The following is a 24,248-nucleotide window of genomic DNA, read 5'->3' as shown; positions in this document are numbered from 1 at the left end:
TTTTCTCTCATAATATTTTTTTTTAATAACAAAAGTATTTAAAGTTATTTCCTCAATGTATTCATCATCAATAATAAAATATATTCAATAAAAATATTATGGATATTTTGAAAAAAGTATAACAAATATATTTTTATTTTTATATTACAATTAAAATTATATATAATTAATAACAAAAGTATTTAAAGTTATTTCCTCAATGTATTCATCATCAATAATAAAATATATTCAATAAAAATATTATGGATATTTTGAAAAAAGTATAACAAATATATTTTTATTTTTATATTACAATTATAATTATATATAAAAAAATTTATTTTTATATTACAATTATAATTATATATAAAAATTTATTTGATTGAATTTATTTTTTTAAATTAAATTTTAAAATTTGGAATTAATAAATTATCATTTTAAATTTATTAAATACCAAAAGTAATGTTTTAAGAAATTCTTATAATAATATTATCCCCTAACTTAAAACCTAATCCATTGAAGGGTCTTCAAAATAGGAGTAAAAAATGCATTAAAATTTTAAAATAATTAAATTTAAATGATAAGATAGAATTAAATCTTCAAAGTATTATTGAAAAATGTATTAAAATTTAAAAATAATTAATTTGAAACAATACTAGATAGAATTGTTGCACTATATTGAAAAAAAAATTCTCCTTTTTATTAAATGGTTCATATGTTAGTGTTTCAAATTCCTTTATTTTATATATATATATATATAATTAGAAACAAATTTTTCTGATTAATCACAACATTAAGATTGGGTTTAAGTCAGTCTTTCTAACTAATAAAATTATAAATAATTATTTTAGGTCACAGTATTATAAAAATTGATAATTAACTTTTTACATAACAACTAATTTTCAACCAAATATTATTATATAAATTAATTATTTTTAATATTATTATTAACTGTTTTATTATATGGTGATAACTACTAGTTTTCAACCTAACTCACATTGAATAGGTAAACCCTCACTAATAATATTATATAAATGAATTATTCTTATATTATATTATTATATAAATTGATAAATAATTTATAATATCAATATTAAATAATTAATTATTACATAACTACTAATTTCCAACTAAATGTTGGATAGTTTAATAAACATCTCTTCATCATGTATTCCTATATAATTTTATTTCACCAACTGCTAATTTTGAACAGCTAACTCTAAACGATGACGTATCCCTGCTATTTATTCTCTTAGATCAATTGGTTTCTCACCTTGTCCTGGGGATGAACCCCATTAGTTGGCTCGAAAATTCTACCCAATCTTAACAAGGTGATTAATCCCAAAGATTGATTTCTACATTATGGAGCACAAAAGACTTAAATCTAACATATTTAAAATTTATATTGAAAATGAAAAAAAATATTATATTAAAATAATGAAAATATAATAATTTTGAAATTAAAAATTAAAAATATTATGTTAAATAATTTTCTTCTAAATATTTTTAAATATATTCCACATATATATAATAATAATGGGTAAATAAAAGTAGATAATATTTTGTAAAAAGTTTGTAAAAATAATTATAATATGTTAGAATAAATATATTTAAATGTTTTTCAATATATGAGATATTTTCTTGGAGATTTTTTTTTAATCAACAATTTATAAAAATGGAAAACAAAGTAACCAAATTAAATTATGAGGCAAACCTTACTATATATGCCTCATCTTAAATTTTCTCTCGGAAGAAAAAGAACTGAAACTAAAGAGGGCAAACCCGGAAATTACATAGCCAGATTCTCGAGCCAATACTTTCGCTTAACTCCTCCTCGATCCACTACTTTAAGGAATGGGAAAAAGAGAAAAAAAAACAGTACGTAGTTCTTCAACAATAATGTACAGCGATTTGTAATACTTCCAGTTATTCTAAATGCAAAATAATTGAAAACTATTGAATAGAATCCCTACCCTGTTTTGGTGTGCAAATGATTTTGTTATAACAAAGGAAAAAGCCAGACAGGCATAATTCAAGTGCTGGCAGTAAAACATAACAATAAACCAACATAGCATTCATCATAAATTGAACATGCGAGATTATAACCGAACAAAACCCAATAAATTGAACATGCGGGATTCTAACGGCACAAAACCTAAAAAATTTCAGTCTACAATGGGAAATCTGTCTTCATCAGAAAGACTTACAGCCATGAAAATATTGAACATCTAAAAAGTGTAGCAAGAAGAAGCAAGCTAATTCGAAAAGCTTGTGACTGAAAATTTTTGTTTTGTATTGTGGCCGATTGAGAAGTCCCCAAATGCAGAGCATTGCTATTATGTAAATGAAAAGCTGAAATAGGGAAATAGCATATAAATATTAAAGGATTTTATTCTAACGTGAATAGTGTAAATGATCATGAATCTCACTGCCACAAAATATATGTAGATGATGACTATAAAGTGAGATGTGAATAGCAGTAAAGCCAGATGTGAATTGGTAAATCCTAGCTAATAGATTTGGTGAAGTTAAAATTGTTAATAAAATTAACAATAAGCACATACATGATCCTATATCGCACCATAATATGGATGAACATTATATATATTAATATTATGTTATCGCACCATAATGTGGATGAACATTATATATATTAATATTATTAATATTATGTGTGGTTTTTTAAAGAGAAATTAATTATGGCAATATGATCAGCCGCTCATATTATTTTGTGCGTCCAATTTATATTTCCTCTCCTCGCAACGGCTCATGTTAATTTTTGTCTCTCGGCCTTCACAACAAAAACAAGATGAAGGGATTTCAGTTTAAATAAAACCTAGAGGAGAAAAACAAAGAAGAAAGTGAGATGTGAATAGCAGTAAAGCCAGATGTGAATTGGTAAATCCTAGCTAATAGATTTGGTGAAGTTAAAATTGTTAATAAAATTAACAATAAGCACATACATGCTCCTATATCGCACCATAATATGGATGAACATTATATATATTAATATTATGTTATCGCACCTAATGTGGATGAACATTATATATATTAATAGTATTAATATTATGTGTGGTTTTTTAAAGAGAAATTAATTATGGCAATATGATCAGCCGCTCATATTATTTTGTGCGTCCAATTTATATTTCCTCTCCTCGCAACGGCTCATGTTAATTTTTGTCTCTCGGCCTTCACAACAAAAACAAGATGAAGGGATTTCAGTTTAAATAAAACCTAGATGAGAAAAACAAAGAAGAAAAACGATGGTACAATGCTAACGATTTGGCAGAGACATCCAGCATAAGATTTGCGCGCTTTGAACTACTTTGAGGTGCGGTACCAAATTTCTCTTTTATGACGCATCCATCTTTTACATTCATCTTCTTGATAATCACGTTTTCTTGATCAATTGTATGTTATTACTATTGACGAAATAAAACTCAAAAGTAAATTAGAAAATAATCACATAGTATGTTGGATCACGATGCAGGTTATTTTTAAACTCATCGCCTTCAAAAATAATTTCAACTCTTTAAACATGGCATTATTACCCATCAGCAATTAATCAAATAGAATATGGGATCACGATGAAGGTTAGTTTAAACTCAGAGCCTTCGAAAATGATTTTAACTCCTTAAACATGGCATACTTACAAAGCAGGGGAAGAAAACCATATATATACAAGAAATCAGGAAAGACGAGAATCAGAAGAATTTATTAAAATGATCTTATTGCAAGTGTTCTAATAGATAGGGTATGATAGCGCTTCTTGATAGCGTATGCTCCTGTTTCGTTCTTGTAGGGTATTTACAGCTTATGAATTCTCATGCATATAAAAATCAAGATGCCAGTGATCAGAAGAACCTGAAAGAAACGGAATTAAAATTAAAGAATACACAGCTGCCTCCTTAGTTTACTATTACACTCGCATCCTGATCCACAGTATGTGTGCCCTGCATCTGCATCTGATGATGGGGATGCGATGAGATTAGGAGGGGACGAGCAATCTCGTGCACCGCTATCCATTTGTTCGTAAATGCATCTGGAGTCTTAACACCCACGTGATTGATGGAGAAGGGTTTGGTGTCGGTCACCACCAGCGATTGGCCATGGAGGAGAGTGTGGAGTACTGTACCAGCGGGAAGATGGTTGAGGTCTGCCATCAACAGCCTTCTGTTGGGAACCACATGGTATTTCACGTTGTTTACAAAATCTTGGCCGTCCTTCAAGAAGACGGAATCGTCGCTGAGAGTGAAGATGGTGAGGCTTTGCAAACCCAAAAGCGCCGGAGACCTGACGCGTATGGCCAACGCCAGAATGCTGTAACCGCGATTTCTGAGACAGAGTGCCGCATCTTCCAGGATGAAGGGCATTATGATATTCAATGGCTGATCAGGACCAGGACTAGCTGATAATGATGGCGACATCTGTGCAGGAACATCCGGGGAGCGATAGATTGAAGAATAGTCATCCGCCGCATCCGCAACAGCACCAGAAAAAGAGAAGATGAGAATAATAATCACGGGGAAAGATAAACACCCGTACTCCATCGTAATCTGCAATAGTTCAGCAGTGCCGAAAACGACTTCTATGTATATATTCCAAGATCCGACCCGATATATTTCCAGATCAGATTAGCTCTGCCGCACGGCACTGCACAAGTCGTATGTATATCTTCCAAGATCCAACTCGATCAATACCCAGGTCAGATCAGCTCTGCACGGGCACTGATAATTGCATTCCAGGAGCGCAAATAACTCAAAATGAGAGAGGATGCTTCAAATACAGTCCAAGAAGATTTACTAATAGCAAGGAACGGATGGGTTTGAGTCTCATATAGCCGGCCTGTTTCTTGACAAACGGTTCATATTTCAACCGTTAAAACCTGCTGGAGCGAGAACACCGAGTGCCCACAACGCTCAAAAGGATGATCATCGTAAATTTAGAAAATTCTATTACGTTAGAACTTCACAAGATTGTTAGCACACTGGATCGTGGGAACTTGAAGGACTATGTTATAGATTAGGCCTGGATTATGGCCCAAATACTTTAATTTTTTAACCCAAGTCATAGCTTCAGCCACTGGACCCATATATATTACATCTAACCTATAGCCTCAAAATTATGGTTATATATCTCTATATCTTCCAAAGACTGATTTTATACTCCAAATCATTACGATTATGACCATATCTCTTATTTATGTCATAAATATTATTATCGTCCAAAGCATTTTACATGGCATTATTATGAGCCTTGAAGTAAAGTCCGATGATTCTTAGATCACAAAAGATGCACTCCGTTATAAGACCCATTTATACTCAAAATCATTACTTTTATGACCATATCTCTTATTTATATCATAAGTATTATTATCATCCAAAGCATTTTACACGGCATTATTATGAGCATTGAAGTAAAGGGGCTAAGTCCGATGATTCTTAAATCACAAAAGATGCACTCCGTTATAAGACTGGTCACAAAAGATGCACTCTATTATAAGACCCGTTTATATTGAGCACTTGTTTCTAGTAGTAGTTCATCATAAATATAAATATAAATATTATTAATTAAATAATAATTATTATAGTAATTTTGAGTGGATAATTTTTAATGCTTTTTATGATTGTTTGGAGTTTATCGTCGCATCTCTACTATAATTATGTAAATTGTTGATCTAGTTATTCATGTTGACAAACCTAGGGGTTCGAAACACGTCAATCCTAAAACAATGATGTGATTTATCTGGAAGAGTTTTGCTTTAATCATGAATCACAGAAGCACCCATTCTCAGATATCTTAATATTGTTAATTGTTTTAATAATTTACTTTTATTTCATTCATTATTAATGAACTATTTAATAATGAATGAAATAAAAATGAATGATTTAATTATTATTAATATTATTAATTAATAATGTTGTTAAATTTAATTAGCAATAAAAATAATAATCCCCCGATCGGGGTGTGATGGGAGAGGAGATCTGGAGTTGGATCGTGGACATGCTTGAAGGACAAGTGGATAGGGTAAGTGGGCGGCCCATCCAAGGACCCCACACGAGCGCAGTAGGAGGAACCGGGAGAGAAAGGCAGGTGGTGATTGCCTCGGGAAAACAAAAGGGTGGGTCGACAAGTAATCAAGGAGGAAAGGTGGTGAAGGCAGGCATTACATGCATGCAAGGTTGGAGGAGGAAACAGGCAGTAGGCGACGAGACTGGAAGTTGAGGGGAGAACCTGGCCTGCGGGAGAAGGGATTGTCGCCTCCACTTGGAAAACGCCTTCAACGACTCGGAAGGAGACTGGTATGTAATTTAGGCCTACCTTAGTATTGATATGGAGTCATTGCTGCAAGAATGGAGGTTGGTCTGGCATCGAATGGTGGTGGTTTCAAATGTTTTGAAAGAAATTTGGCTTAGTCTTCTATTGTTGATGTTTGGTTTTTTACTTTCTACAATGTATGGTAGACTGTTGGGGAATAAGGGGATCCATGGAGGGTTAGGAGTGTTTTTTGGCCCCTGGGTAGTGAAATTTGCAACAACCATCATTGAAACCTGAAGATTAGGATATAGAAGGGGCTGAGGCTCCCCTGAGGACCTACGGCCATCTAGCAATCTCCAGAACTAGCGAGGGATGCGAGGGGGGTATGGGATTTGCAATGCACACTTGTCCATCCAGTCTGGCTTAGTTTGGTTCTTGGGAGACCTCCAGACCCAGGGGGGAAGGCAAGGGGTGTTGGGGTACCACAAATTTGGAAAGCTCGACCAACTGGCCGCAGCTTGGCTCCCGGGTAAACCAGAGGAGCAGAGGGGAAATAATTGGGAGTTGGGGGACTAGAACCCTGGTGCGGCTGGTAATTCTGCCATTGCGAGTACAATCCGGTGGAATTGGTGAGATGGCTGGGTAGAGGGATGTAAGACTGATCGAGGGGGAGTTCTGGGTATGTTATTCACCATTCTCGTAGCCAATCCAGTTCAAGTCAGGATGCAGGGTAGCTTCAATAACCTAAGGGGTAGGAGGGAGGAACCAGGGGCTCCAGACCTCAGCGGGCTTGCAATTTCAGATAGAACAGAGCCAAACTCCTGCATTCTTTGTCTTGATTTCCCCAAACCTTGCTTGTCCGTCAACCTGGGTGTTGGGGTTTCTAAGCCTAGAACCCAGTGGGCCGGCTACTCCAAGGAAGGAATTAAGTGGTTGAGAGAAGAGTATCACTTACTGTTGCGCACAGTGAGGATGAAGGAAAGATGGGAAGGGACTGGGGGAATTCAGGTCATCTTCCTCAAATTCGAATTCGAGATTCTGTAATGGTGCTTTACATGGAATGGTGGAAGGCCAAGAATGAAATTTGTCTTGTTCATAATGTTTGTACTTATGCTACTCTTATAGGTTTATTTAATTTTCCTCCCCTTCTGACTTCGACGCTTTGATACCAGGAGTAGGAAAGAATTAGAGAGGGGCGGTGGCTGGAAGAAATTCAGAAGGAAAACAAAATGGTGAAAGCGGAAGCAGGGCCAGGAAGAAAAGGGGGTCACCATGCTTGCAAATAGATAGAAAATAAAAAGAAACCACCGATGGTTTCGACCTGCATGACCCAGCGGAAGAGGGGTAGGAAAATTGGAGAGGAAAACATGCAGAACGTCATGCATGCATACGATGGAGGAACTCTAGCATAGGTTAAAGCCATAATTTCAACATGGGAGGCAAAGCTAAATGCCAAAGAAGTGGCATAACCACTTCCAACGAAGGAATGGGACCCCCCTACTCATAGATCTGGGACATACCTGAGGCTGAAAAGCGCTCTTTAGACAGACAATAGATCTTTACAGGGTAATGAAGAACCTGTTGGCCAGTGCCATGACAAGAAACAGGGACTTGGGAGAACCATTGCAAGCACGACAAGAGGAGCCAAGCCTAAAGGACATCTAAAGAGAGATGTAGGTTGTGCATGTACAACAATATCACCAGAATGTCTGTTTTGGCTGAGTCGAGAAACAAATACAAATCTTGCTGCATAATGAAGTGCCCGAGCTGAGCGCTAAGTACCTGACCCCTATTGAGTCATCTAATGACTAAAATAGAGTAGTATAAAGCAATGCTTCTTTTTTGTTATGATGAACTGGTCAGATAAAATTTACTTTGATAATAGAAGGATTAAACATATAGTAGATATAGTAGCATATTTAGCATGGATGAATATTCTCGAACTGCTTAAATTTTGGATGACATATGATGCTGATTGATGACCAACAAACCTAGTTTCCCTTGGATATGTTGAGGCCACCATATTTATTTTTTGTTACCTGCCTAGATATGATTAATAGAAAAAGGAAGTACTCGCAAGCTTACACAAAAAAATAATAAAAATTATAATAGTAATTAGTCATAATAATCATAATAATAGTTATAATAATCAACCACAATTAAATCTGGTTCTATATGCCTGTGATTGATATAGGTCTTCCACCTATATCAATCACATTTACTAATGTGGTTGTAACGATATATTTTAAAATCAATTTATTTATCACATATAATGAAATTTTGACATGTATATAATATTTATTGTAATTTTATATAAAATATATTTTAGAATTAATTAATTTATTACATATAATGAAATTGTACAAATTTTAAGTAATATTATTTCAATATGGAGAGATGTTGTGTCATATTGTTAATTTAAAAGTTATAAAATAATGTTTACATTAATCACATTAGTTAAACACGTTAGATTAATAAACCCAAGGGATTGATATTATAAACCCAACGGTTTAATACTAAAAACCCAAGGGAATAATATTAAACCCAATGGATAAATATTATAAACCCAAGGTATGAAAACCCTAAGACAAATATTATAAACCCTAAAATAAATATGGTTGACCATGTTTACCATTGTTGATTTTTATAGTGAGACATTCTTTGTCACAATGTGATGTTTTACCATGGTTGACCATGATTTATTTTCATATTAAGACAATCTTTGGTACAATGTGACATCGGACCATCGTTGACAATGATTGCAAATCCAAGGGATTTATATTAAACCCTCAGATTAATATTATAAACCCTACAAATAATATGATACCCTAGGAATATAAACCCTTAGATTAATAACTCCAAGGGATCTGTATTACAAACCCAAGGGAATAATATTAAACCAAAGGGATGAATATTGTAAATGCAAGGTATATAAACTATAACATAAAAATTATAAACTCTAAAATAAACATGGTTGACCATGGTTGATTTTCATTTTAGACAATCTTTGTCATAAAGCGACATTGGACCATGGTTGATAATGGTTGGGCATGATCTATTGTCATATCGAGTCAATATTTATCACATTACAACGTTGGACCATGGTTGATTTCCATATTGACAAAATCTTTGTCACAACATTGGATCATGGTTGACCATGATTATAAATTCATGGGAATTATATTAAGCATTTGGATTTATATTACAAACCCTATGAATAATATTATACCCTAGAAAAATGAACCCTTAGATTAATAAACCAAACAGATTAATATTATAAACTGAAGGGAATAATAAACCTAAGGGATTAATATTAAAAACCCATGGGAGTAATATTAAACCCAAGGATTAATATTACAAACTCTAGTTATATAAACACCAAGGTAAATATTATAAATGCTAAAATAAACATGGTTCACCATGGTTGATTTTCATATTGAGACAATCTTTGTCACAATTTGACTATGGTTGACTATGGTTGATTTCCATATTAAAACGAAGGGTTAAATATTATAAATCGAAGGTATATAAACGCTAAGATAAATATTATAAACCTTAAAATAAACATGGTTGATGATGATTGATTTCCATATTGACACAATATTTGTCACAATGCGATGTTGGATTATGGTTGACAATGATTGATTTTCATATTAGACAACCTTTGTCACAATGCAACATTAGACAATGGTTGCACATGGTTGATTTTCATATTGAGACAATCTTTGTCACAATGCGATGTTGGACTATGGTTAACCAACATTGAAAAAAATAGTATACTTTAACATTTCCTAATACATCAATGAACACAATAAATACACAAACTAAATATTATGAAATCCCAAATATGCTTAATATGGTTAGGAGCACCATTAGTAGTGTTATTATTAAACTTGTTGCATATCAATACATAAAAATAAATAAAAAATTGCAGGTACACCTTGTATCACAAGGCGCAATTACATATGTAGATTGGTGCTATAATAAGGCTAATTTCCCATGCCATATATATATATATATATATATATATATATATATATGCAAAATTCAAATATAAAAAACTATTTTTTAATTATTATTAATAGTATATTTCTATATAAAAATACATGTATATTACCGTGGTGCATCAATATATCAATTTATTTTATATACATACAAAATAAACCTTTCACCGACAAAACCTTCACTAAAAACATCCACTAAAAATAAAATAAGTAAAAATTCCTATGCACCCACAACAACCATAAAAAACAAAACAAAAAAAATGACTATGAGAAACATTGTTTCCCTCACTTTTATATATATATATATATATATATATATATATATATAAATATATAAATATAAAATATTCAAAATTCAAAAAATAAATGACTATGAGAAACATGGTTTCCCTCACTTTTATATATATATGTATAAATATAAAATATTCAAAATTAAAAAAATAATATATTTCTATATAAAAATAGATGTATATTACCATGGTGCAGCAATATATCAAATTATTTTAGATAGATAAAAATAAACCCTTCACCCTCAAAATCTCCACTAAAAATTAAATAAGTAAAATTTCCCATGCACTAACAACAACCATAAAAAACAAAAGAATAAAAAAACATTGTTGCCCTTCTAATAATATTTTTTATTATTATTATTTTTATATATCACAAAAACACTATATCATATCACCAACCAAAAGAATCTTACCTCATTGGTTAATTAACGAAGCGATATGTGAATTGAGTTTAGCATAGGGTTATTGGCTGGAATCGTTGTCATCTATCTTTCTGGCCATGTTCAAGTCTCATAATTTGAGATGTTATAGTTCTAAAATAAAGTAAATATGTCATATCCTTAAATAAGCATCATTGTTGTATTAGATTCGATTAACTTCATTGTTGTTGTATATTTTATGTTAAGAGGGAGACTACTAAATTAAATGGTTGTTGTATCGGCTTCTATTGGCTTCAGGCACTAAAATTTTTGAAATGCCTAATGTACATAGAATGGTTAGGATCACCGTTAGTGGTTCTACTATTAAATATGTTGTATGTCAATGCATAAAAGAATTAAACTTCAAGTCATACTAGCAATAATTTATTTTAAAAATATTAAAGTGGGAAGTTTCTTTATCTGAGAATGTAAATTAAGAATGGCAATGAAATTAGCTTGCCTCGTTTCAATAACGGGGCATGATTGCCACAAAAATCACAATATAAACCAAGTGGGATTTTTAGAAAATCCGAGAATGAAATGAAATTTATCACAAATGAATGTTCCTTGGAAAATCCAAGGATTAAAATGTAATCAAGAATGTAGTGTTGTTAGAGGAGTAAATTCCACTACTATAAAGTGTTGGAAACATAAATAGATGTTAAATAGATGGTAAAATTAAGAAATCAATTTTGTAATATTTTCATTTAACATGTTCATAGTGCACTTTGTATCCCCACAAACAAGCATGAGATCACATTGGTGCTATCATTACTAATGTCTATTGTCTCATTATTATATATATACTATTAATAATAATTCAAAACATTATCTATATATATATATAAATTTATCAAATTGTTTTAATTACATAAAAAATAAACCATTTACCCATGGTTTTTATTAACAATCTCCACTAAAAAATGAAGTAAAATTGACTATGCAGTAGCTGGAGAATGTAACTAGTTTTGGCTTTCATAATTGTCATTTTACTCATGTCATGATGTAATTATTATGTATTTATCAAAATAAGAAATAAAATGTAAAAGGAAAATTATTTATAAAGCATGGGTTTCATGGTTATGTCATTTGGTTAATAGGTTAAGCATCCATTGTATGCTTATAGGGATTGTCATGAGTCAAGCATCATTATCATTATGTAAGAGACCCTTTTAGGAACTTGTATCTTGAAGATAAATCTTATTGTATTTTTAGAAATGTCTTGATGGTCCCAAAAGAGCAAGTCATCCAATGAGCATATGTCAGCCTCGAGTGGACCTGAAGATCTAATTGGAAGGTTATATAAAGGGAGGACTTAGACCTCTATAAGAACATAAGAAGCTCACATATCTTGGAATTTCATCTGCGGTTGTTGAAGTGCATGCGGAGGACATAGAAAGCTCCAAAATCCTCGTGAAGGAGGTGATCTATTCTTGAAGAATTCAAAGATCTCTTATCTTCCTGAAATAGATCCCTTATGTGAGGTACTTAGGGTACCAAAGTTGTTTCTTGAGGAGTCTTGAGGCTAGAAAAGCCTTCATTTGAAGAGAGCCTATCTTGCTATCCTCAGAAACCTTGTGAAGGAAATCTAATTGGTTGACTACGTTGTTGGTGGAAGCAAGGGTCTTGTCTTAGTCTTGGATGCCTCCTTTCAAAGTGATTAAAATAGAATAGAAGTTCTTTTGGGTTTTCCCCTTGGATGTGTTTTTCCCTAGCTTTGAGACAATATCTTGTGTTCATGTGATCTTCATTTTTTTTCTTTTGGCATTGATTTGATGATAACAATATAAGAATAAACAAAAAAAGAACAATATAATGTCACAAATAATGTCAAAGTAAGGAAAAGATGAATAAATATGTTTCCTTTATCTATTTTTCAACATGGTATTAGTGATAAGGACAAGGTTACAGGCCACTGTAAGATCATTATTTTCCAAGAAGTAGGGTCTGAGGTAGGTTTTGTCGAGATCTAGGTTAAGTAAGGCATATTTTAGGCTTGTTTTTCATCATCAAAGATGAAATCTGAAATTGGCATCAATAGCCTCATCATTGAAACTCTAAGTTGTAGCTATAGGAGTTTCACTTGAATCCAATTAAGTGTGGATTGGAGGAAGGAATATCTTTGTGGTAAGTCCATAATCCTACATCAATAAGGTCAAAGACTTGGAGTGATCGAGAAGAAATTTTCTAGTGGTATGAAGTCTTATGTATTTCGGAGGTATCTATAGAGGAAGAAAAGCTCTCCACTTCATTTTTCTCAGGGATTTGAGAGGCCTAAATTATGCCGAAGTCTTGTGGTAGAAGTCCAAGCCGAAGAAGCACTATGAAGAGAACTAATAATTATGTGCATGAGGAGGACTGAGACCTAACAATGGTGTAAAATCAATGTTTAAAACTTGTGAATAGGTTATCATAAAAGAGAATATAGGTAAAGATCTTCATCAAATTTGGTCAAGAGGAATGTATTGGTCAATATCTCAATCAAATTTTGATTTTCTATCACTATTATTATCATTCTCATGATTCTAGAAAGTTACAGGAAGTTTTGGGCAATGGCTTGGAGGCTAGCTTGAAAACTTTGCAAAGATATCCTAAATGCATGCACTAAACAAGGACATTTGGGTCATAACCACATTCAAGTAGTATTATGGGTGTGGTGGGAGCCTCCTAACCACATGCACATTGTGTCAACGGTGTGGCCGGGGACTAAACCTAGTGAAAAAAAGTTCCAGCTTGGGGATTGATCACTTGAGGTGGTTGGTAGGCTCCGGAGTGAACTGTAGTCTTTGAGGGATGTTAGTTTGTTTTCTATTTATAGGCCCCAATTCCATAACCAAAACTTGGAGGCCAAGTCATGTCATAGTGAATCTTAGCTCATGTTTACCCTAGAAAGTTTGTAAAAGTGGGTAAATTTGGGAGGAGATGTTACATTGTAAATATTACATCGATTTGTGTTATAAAGCTCGATGGTCAGTATGTTTTTTGGCCATAAGAATTATTGAACATAAAGGACGATGTTACCCCAAGGGGTAGGGGTTTGTAACAACCCTTTGTTGATTTTCCATGTAATAAAAATAAGACGAAGGTCATGGGACATGTGTTCCAAGTTTAATGGTGGGTAAACTTCATAGTGGGCATCACTTTCAATTTAATAATGGATACGGAAAATTGGCAAAGGCAAAGAGGAAATTAATGGCATTTAATTAATGAAATAAAGGAAAATATGAGAAAAGGGAAATGAAGGGACAAAATTATGAATGCAAGGGAAATTAGAGATAAGTTGAAGGAAAATGAAAAAAAAAATAGAAAAGGAAAGGAAGAGGCTAGACATCAATGATAAAATAGCATAAGAGAAATACTTCACAACTTTTGTTAGTTCTAGCTTTGGATAGTTATTTTTTGGCTCTCTTACTCTTGCACACTAAGCGAATTCATGGAGCATCCTAGAATTCACTTAGATTTGGAGAAATAAAAAAAGCGAGAAAAGGAATTGGTGGACAACAGAAAAGAAGTTTGGATCAACAACTACAATAGGAGCACATTGCAGGTAACAGGGTTCATGTGTGGTTTCCTTGTTGAGATTTGGATGCATGATAATTGCATGTGGTTTTTGGTTATTTTGTTGTCTTTGGCATGGGATTTTCCTGGATTGATAGTGCTTTCAGCCTTGTATTTCCATTTCTTGGATAACCATTGGGTGCCTTGGGTTGGTTTAAGCTTTGGATGGCCAGTAGACTTCAGATCCTGGTGAGGTGGTCTCAAGAAATTCCCAAGGGTCAAGGGTGTAGATTGGATTTCTCCTAGAACTCTTTATGAATGGGTGGAGATAGGAAAATTCCTATGGATGTGGTAAAGAAAGTTGAAGGCATCCAAGCTTGGTTTAGTGTTAGTGATTTGTAGATTGGTTAGGTGAAATCACTGTGGTTGAGGTTTGAGATGTTTTGGCCTTTGGAAGCCTTGTTTGGTTCTATTTTGGTTTAACCCATATGATCCCACATTCATGTTTGGAATATGGAATGAGGGTGATTGGCTGAAGGAGAGATTTGGTTCATCCCAATCTATGGTTGGGTGGTAAGTGGAAGTCCCTAACTTGCTTGGCCTTTGAATATGTTATTATAAGCTATTATGTTATTGAAATTTATGACCACTTGCACTACTTATTATGTTGAACTTATCGCTGATTTTTGATGGATTCTATTATGTTAAATGTTGTTTATATGCATGATTATACGATGTGTTCTTACTATGGATGTTGTTCATGATTTGACAAGTGATTGAAGGGTATATGAATTCATGGGCTAACAAGTGTTTTCGTAGCTATCTTGAGAGGGAATTGGACCTTATTAATGATTCTATGATGTATTTAAGGAGTTTATGACCATATATGTGTTCATGACTTGTAGCTTCTATGTTTATCATATGTTTGATGAAATGTCTATCATGTATTCAACATGATTTGGGCAAGGTTTAGCCCTAGTATTAACTCTTTAGACCTTTTATAATCATTGATTGCATTCTGGAAGTTTTGGGAACTTCTGGGTAGTGGCTTGAAGTCCATCCCTGAAATCGTGACATAGATATCACCAATGCATGCACTTAACTGAGAAATTTTGGTCATAACCACATGCAGGTAGGCTTATGGGTGCAGTTTGAGCCTCATAACCACATGCAAGTGTGTCAAGGATGTGGTTTGGGTGTTAGGCTTGTAAAAAAGAAGTTCTGACTCAAGATATGATCATTAGAGGTTTTGTAGTGACTTCTTAGTGATCTTATGCTCGTGAGAGGTATCTGTAAGCTTCTGGCTTGTATGCCCCACTTCCATAATAGGAACTTGGAGGTTGGTTCATGTCATAGTACCTCTCAGCTCATGTTCACCCTTGAGAGTTTGCAAAATCGGGTGAATATGTGAGGAGGCATTACACTGTGTATTACTATTTGTGGGACATAGTACCCTATTAAGAAATATAAACACCTAGGCTATGTGCCAAATATTGGAGTTGTTGTGTTGAATTACAAAGAAGGGCTAGTTTCTTACTCATCAGTGGAGTCATGGGATTGGAATTTGATTCATAGATCTATTTACCATAGTGAGTTGTGGCAAGAGTTGAGGTCATTTATTCAATATTCCTTAGATATGTGAGTACTTAGCTAGATGTTTGTTTGGGTAGATGAGGTTTGGAGCGTTTGGATAATGATATACCAATATGTTATAAGCTTGGATTAAAGATATTGGGAAGAAATTCTAGACAACACTCATGGTTCCCTAGTGTTATGATGTGAACTTTTGATGCTTATTGTGGTCACTTAGGGTGGTCTTATAGTAGTTCTAAAGAATGTGAACTGGAAGATATGGGGAGAGAAAAAACAAAAAGGGTGATAACCTGGTCAAAGTAACTCCAGGATGAAGTTCCTTGAGGGGGGAGTGTGTAATGCCCCATGTTATTATTAAATAAATAATGATAAATAAATAAATAAATTCAAATATGTTATTAAGAAAATAAAAATGGTAAATTAAGTAAATATAGTTTATTGAAAAACTATTTAAAGGTAAATTAAGAAAAGGTTAAGATAAGAATTAAATGCAGGATGACAAGTGGACCATGTGCATGGATTTCTTTCTTCAATTTTTAGAGAAGGATTTCTATTTAATGGAGGAGAAGGATGCTAGGTGTCTTCTCTATCCAAGGGAATATATTGGGAAACAAAAATTATATCTCAACATAGGTAATTGATAAAGGGGGATTGACGGTGGCAAGTTGCAAAGGGATATGGTGGAGTTGAGCCTATGGTTGGGTGGAGAGTTGTTTATCACATTTTAGTTACATTCAATTAGACAAGAGATTGTTGGAAAACATGTTGATGTTTATAGAATTATAAGTAGGTTGACTTCTTCATCTCATATATAAGTTTATCACCACATACTACTCTTCCAAATTATGTAATTTTTAATGAAATCTTCTTTACGTTTATCACTCAATGGTTGAAATTTATGTATGTAATTTATGGTACATCAACATCATCATATTATGGTATAAAATACATCTAGGTTCCATAAAATAATATATACAATACATAACATAATCAATCACTAGATGGTGTGAAGGGATTTAAACCTAAGTGTATACTCTAGATTAACAAAATTTTATATAAAATTTATTAATATAGACACAAACCAAGAGAATAAATAAATCTCTCTTATGCTAGGATTGCTATAGAAATTAAATTGCAAAATGCCCACTAAAAAAACACTAGTAGATTATCGACATTTGAAATAAACCAAAAAAATTGAGATTATGAGAATCTAAGTATTATGTTGAAATTATGTCTAAGCACACATAGTTTAAAGGAAAATTTTCCAAATGCTAAGGCCTTAATGAGAAAAAAATGGAAGAGTAACAAATCAAATAAATGGGTAGACAACATGGTTAACACATAAGGGATGGAATTAAAAATATATGTAGATGCATATGCCAAAAAAAGGTGAAACTGTGAATTTCTATGATATTCAATTAACATGAATCCATATTTAATAAAATGGAATAACTCTTGGTTTCATGTTCCAAGAGGTCTGGCGATCTTTGATATTCACCTAACTAATCATATTTCTCTAATTATTTCCGAATTATTTATAGTGAGACAAAAATATCAAAGAATTATTTGTCAAACATGACCCTCCATAGGCCACAGGGATGTTTGAGAGACAAGTCATCATTTTAACATGTCAAAATTTCTCTTTGGAGTACTTTGGTGAATATTTTTGCAATTTTTTTTCCAGTTATGGAACAATGTCTCGAATGGATGTCCTTAACATCTATGTGATATCAAATAAAATAAAAAAATTTGTTTATATTTTTAGCTTGACCATGGAATTCAAGATTTTTAACAAACTTGATTGTAGAAATATTGTCAACTAGAAGAGAAGTAGAAATAACTTATTTCACCTGAATATAGTCAAGAAGTAGAAATAACTTATATCACCTAGAGATAGTCAAGTATTATCTTGAGCCTCATGATATCCTTTATTTCTTTTGTATAGACCACATATTTTACCTCTATTGTGGAACATAATAGAAAAAATATTTTCATACCTCCAAGAATCAACTACTAATCCAAGAATCATGAGCCTATCTAAAAGTCAATACTTCATTTTATTTATCTCCATCAATGTTTATATCAGAATATCTAATCAAGTTAAATTCGTCCACTTGGTAGTATTTAAGTCTAAATTCTTGAGTTACCATTAAGTATTTTGGAATTCTTTTTCCATCAAAAAATATCCTTCACAAGGTTTTGTGTGAACTTGGAAATAATCCCAACAACAAATAAAATACATTGTTTGTTGTTCATATGGTAGATAAATTTCCCACAAGTTTTCTACACTTGGTTTCATCCTAAGATGCATTCCCTTATTTTGATGTGAGCTTCAAATTCCATTCCATTAGAGTAGAAAGAAGCTTACATTCCGTCATGCTAAACCTATTCAAAAACTATCCAATGTAGTTATTTTAAGAGATGAATATGCACTTTGGATGTCGATTCACTTAAATACCCCAAAAGTAGAGAAGACATCCCAAAGTCCCCATCTCGAAACCCTTATTTAACTCTTTCCTTGTGGTTGTAATATAGCTTTCATTATTCCCTATCATAAACTAATCATATACTGTATACACTACAAGATATATAATAGTTTTTTCCAACTTTCTTAATATACATGGTTGCATCATCATGATTAAAGTTCTTGAAATTTCCAAAGATGCTCATTTAATTTTTCTTATGAGGCTCATGGTGCTTGTTTTGATCCATTTAAGGATTTGATGAATACATTTTGTTCTTGTACCTTGACAACAAAATTTTTCATTGACACATGAAGCCATTCTCTTTTATTTCTGCATTAAATAAATAAATTTCCACATCCATCTGATGGACTTTCCATCCATTTCATGCTACCATCACAAAGAGAGTGTGGATGGTAGTGCATATTCATATTGGGGAAAGGTATCTTCATAATCAATTCCTTCTTTCTGTGCAAATCCTTTTTCCAAAACCCTTCCTTTATGATTTTCAAGTAAGCCATCTAATTATAATTTTTCTTGTAGAACTAGTTGCAACCAATCAGTTTAGTTCTATATAGAGGGAAACCAACTTCGAGGTTTGATCCTTGATGAGAGTTTCATACTCCTCTATTACTTATTTTTCCACTCGTCGTGAGAAGAAGTGTATTGAAAGGATTTTGGTGCAAAATTAGTAGATAAATTCAATTCAAAACTACATGAAATCTTCGTATCATTTTCATCACTTAGATTAGACTTATTTACATTACCTCCATATAATCTCGCAGAACCTCTAGATCTCGCCTTTTTTACTTTACTAGGATGAACACTATTAAGTGTTTTGATGAGCCATTTGCATTTCACCTTTATGAGATATTCCATATTTCTCCATTAATTGAGATGGCGTGGTATCCAAATTTAGCCTTTAATCCTCTCAATCACGTCATTCAAATGATCTTCATATTCTAATCAGGTGGTTAATACTTCACGAGAGGGATATGGCACTTCAAAAATATATTTTAGAGATTTATCTGAGATAGGGATAACCTCTTCAAGGTGTTCAACTTCATGATCAAATTTATTATGTCTAATTACATGAGTGAAATTATCTATTCAAATGATCAACCTACCACTCAATAGTTTTGCTAGTCTTGGAAGATTCAAGAAAAAATGCATTTCTAAAAAGATAAGCTTATCCCTTACCTTATATTAATTATTACTTTCCTTGGCAGTATTTGGTTATCCTAAGAAGATGCACTTTTGACTCATTGCATCAATATTTTCTATTTTCTCTTTAGGAATGAAGGAATAGTAGGTGAAACAAAAGACCCTGATATGTCTCACTAAAGGAATGTGGCCATACCACAATTCATAAGGAGTCTTATTTTGAGAAAATGAGATGTGCATATATTTTTCACATATATAGCACATAGAACTAGATCATATTAAGAAAACAACTTTCTACTTTTGAAAAAGATCATGGAATGAAGCATATTCAAGGTAGTCATATCCATTCTTTTAGCTACATTTTTGTTGAGGATTGTATGGAACCGTGGTTTGATGTTGAATCCCTTGTTGGTGAAGATTGTTTAAAATTAATTAGATGTATATTATCCTTCATTATTAGTATAAAGAGAGGAAACATGAAATTATGCTTCATTTCGAATCCATACATGAAAATTTTTAAAACTTTCAAAATATTGAGATTTATCTTTCAATAAGTGCGCCCAAAACACCCTAGTTTAATCATCAATAAAGGTCATCATATATTTATTTCCATTAGAAAATGGGACATGCATTGGCTCACATAAATTAGAATATATTATCCCAAGGATTTTTCATGCTCTAAAGTGGAATCATGGAACGTTTGTGTGCTATGCTTTCCAAGGATACAAGCATTACATTGCTTTAGTATCCTAGGAATAGTAGGAAAACTAGAAACACAATCATTTTTTAGTAAATGAAGGTAGTGGTAACTAATATATCCAAATATAAAAAGCCAAAAAAGAATATATGGAAATGTAACTACATTGTGATGAATGAGATATGGCTAAGTATGTGCATTAGTAGATCTTTCTTTTATCTTCAAAAATATTTCATCTTCTACTCCAATGATGATAGCCACATTTTCAAAAGCCTTCCTTATTTCCAATTTTCCACCAAATATATGAATGGAGTGGCCTTGTCATCAAAAGTGCACAAGGAAAAGTAAATTCCTCCACAACTCTAGAAGATATTGCATATCAGAAAAATAAAATTTGGGAATCCATGCAATTTAATCCTCAAGGTGCCAATTCTCAAAGATTTGATACCTTATTTATTTACAAAATCCACTATGCCTTGTAAATTGTCACTAAAATATTCAAAGAAGTCTCCATCGAAGGTTGTGTCGCATATTGAACCTATCTCAAGTAATCAATCATTTCTCCAATAAGAAAATGAAGTATGGAACAAATACTTAATTACTCAAATATTGTAATAAAAAAATTGTACTCAGTAGATCTAGGTGCTTTACCTTTTGTTAGATCTAGTGTTTTACCTCTATATTGTTTCCAATTTTCTTTTTATTTTATATTTTCACAAGGAGTTATGCATTTTATTCAATCATGTCCATTTTTCCCCAAGGAATACAATGAAGATCAAGTCTTTCTCCTTGATATTTTCTATGTCTCTAACTATGAAATACTTTTTTCCACATCAGCTTCTACCACCACTTACTATAGAAGAATCATTTGATTGTTTCTCCCCTTTTGAAGCAAAGAACGTGCTCTCTCTAGTGGGCTAGGTTTTTTTCTTCATATTTACAATTTTTTTAACAAATTTTGTAACTTTCTCCACTAGTTATTCAAATATAATAGACTTCATTGGGTCACTAGATTGTAGGGATTTAAGGTAGTGAGTGTTCTAGTGTGGAGGGATATAATAAAGGCTACGAGGGGAAGGTATACATTCACTCTAGTGGCATCTATTTCATGCATGATGGATTTTATCTCAAAATATAAGGTCATGGTATCATCATCCTTCAACTCTAGGATGAAGAGTTTAACCAATAGTTGTACTAGTTCTAGTTTTCAATGTCTAGTTTTGAGTGCGAGTCATACAAGTCCTTTAGCTTCTTTATAGAACCATAAGAATATGTAATAGAAAAATTATGGTTGATCACCTCTTCACTTAATGATGTAGCAATCATGGCATAAGTTTTATTGTCTTGTTTCTTCCATATAATAGCTCCTTATTTGATGTGGAATTATTAAGTCTAGTGTCCTCCTCTCCTTTTTCAATGGTAGATTATTATCCTTCATAGATTCCAATACACAAATCATCAGAGTGAGATTTTGGTTTATATTTCTAAACCACTCTATTGTTCCCCTTACCAATCAACACCATGATAATAATAAAGATGAGAAGATGCATCTTCATTATTAATTACTCCTTGCAATCTCTATGTATTATAGTAGTAGTATTATTGATATTTCTTTGTATATTTCAGATTGAATGCATTATACCAAGCCTACATGCTTCACCTAGTACAAGTATAGATACAAATTCATCCTGAGCATAATAATGCTAGCTAGCCTTCATAAGTGAAGCCTTTCAAAGGGTGGAAAAATCCTGCAATTTTCCATTAATAAATATGGTGATCCCTAGTTATAGCTAAAGTTTATTCCATATAAATACATCTTGAAGCTCTGGTACAAGCATCACTTGGTGACAATATCGCTTTTAGCATCAAGAACATTACAAGAAAGGATTTGAAATCTAGGTATGTTTTCTCTGACTTGAAGGATTCCCAAACAAGGGAAGCATGTAACTTAATTTCTTAGGTAAACATAGTGAATCACCCTAGATAGAGTTTCAGTGGATACACCCCCAACATTATTCTCAATTTTTGTAAAAATATGACAGAAGACAATAGATGATCCAGTAAAGAACTTGAATAAGAAAATGGATAATGAAATTAAACCTTCAATAAATAAGTAGGTCTCTTCTTAAAGGAAAGAAAGAAATCCACTTCAAATCAATATTTCACCAAAAATTGTAATATTTGTATGACAACTTATGGCCAAGTTCTAATCCCCTCCTGAGAATACATATCACCATCTAGGATCATTGAAAACCCAAAGAAATGTTGAATTTTATTATCCTATTCTTGAACTCTATAACATCATATTATAGGAAGTGGAGAGTTGTTGAACAAATCTAATTGAAATGTTCTCAAAACTAAAGAGAAAGGAGGGAGGTGGTTACTAGTATAACATTGGAGGAGTGATTTAGACAAGTCATTACAACAGAGAATTTGTATGGGGGAGAGTAAAAAAGGTATTAGATATGAGGGTTGAAGTAGATGCAAACAAAATATTTGCATCTCTATAGAGGGAGATATCCACTCTTCTTGCCAAGAGGATTCTTAACTCCATCAAATTTGAACCTGGAACTTACTAATTGTCTGAGTCTAAACAATAATGGGATTTGGATACCATGCTAGGAAGAGGTGTTGGGAAGAGAATGGTAGAAAGGTAGAGAGATAGGTTTGAGTGTTCATTATGGCATTACCAGAACAACCAAATATCTAATACCATATCACGAAGAGTTGTAGCTCTAAAATTTGGATGATAATCCATTACCTTAAATTCATATTTAGTATAACAAGATAAATATTGGTATCATCTTCCAAAAGGACCACTAACCCTTCATATTTATCATATTATTTAGTAAATATTTATCATATTATTTACAAATTATTTACTATAATAGGAAAAATCTTTTATGTATCCCCAAAAAAATGATTGTGCCTTTGATAAACATGCTTATCTCTCCTTTAGAGATATGCGATGTTCATAGAGGTATATTCATGATTAAAAAATCATATACTAAAATTCCATTTTACTCACATGAATTCCCCTCTACGAGGGTGAAGAAGAGATATGGATATATAATTCGCACTATGGTCTATTTCATTGAGCAAGATGATTGAATTAAATATTGTAAAAACTAAAAAAAAAGGGAAGAAAGAGTCGCCAACCATTTTACAATTTCGTTGGCCAAGAGTTTCAAAAGCGGAATGTCTCTTAAAAAGATCAAGCGATTCCAAAGAAATATGTATTTTAATAGATTTTACAAAGTAACACATAAGTATTTAGCTTCACACAACAAAGTTTGTAATTTTCAACTAAAATAAAAAGTTAAAATTTAAATATTGAAATTTACTTTCGACCTTAATAAAGATCAAAATATTACTCCATATTTAACAATTAAAATAACATGAAAGCAGGAAAAAAACTAATGTATTAATATTGCAATTATACAGTAAAAATAAATTTGTTAAAAAAATATGCATATATATTTATAATTATGATAATAATTATCATATTTATTTAATTTTTTTTAAGAATTTTAAAATAAATTTTTATAAATTTCTATACATAAATTACAAAAAATACCACAATTTATAAAAGCATCCATACATTTTTTGAAAATGCATTAATATCATAAATGAATATTTTAAATATCTTATAACTTTTTATTTGAATTAAGAAAAGCAATGGCATGTTTAGCCTATCTTTTTAGAATTTTAAAAAAAACTACATAAATATTTTTATTTGAATTAAAAAAGCAATAGCATGTTTAGCATATCCTTTTAGAATTTAAAAAAGCAAGGGCATGTTTACCATATCTTTTTAGATAATAAACAAGATTAAAGACTAATTTTTTTTTTATTTAAATTAAAAAAGAAATGGCATGTTTACC

General features: G+C 32.1%; 1 protein-coding gene across 1 annotated transcript; it reads right to left on the bottom strand.

Moving 5' to 3' along the window:
- Positions 1 to 3,887: 3,887 nt before the first annotated feature.
- LOC149154192 (fasciclin-like arabinogalactan protein 21) lies at positions 3,888 to 4,529 on the bottom strand. Its single transcript, XM_089444073.1, has one exon. It carries the CDS (start codon positions 4,527 to 4,529, stop codon positions 3,888 to 3,890), a length of 642 nt encoding a protein of 213 aa, XP_089300199.1.
- Positions 4,530 to 24,248: the final 19,719 nt, after the last annotated feature.

This window comes from Pinus tabuliformis, chromosome 9 (assembly GCF_031772625.1).
Source record: "Pinus tabuliformis cultivar Carrire ecotype Pingquan chromosome 9, CPIR1, whole genome shotgun sequence".
Classification (NCBI taxonomy): domain Eukaryota; kingdom Viridiplantae; phylum Streptophyta; class Pinopsida; order Pinales; family Pinaceae; genus Pinus; species Pinus tabuliformis.
The sequence above is the reverse complement of the archived record's forward strand: the minus strand, read 5'-3'. Positions and strand labels throughout refer to the sequence as shown.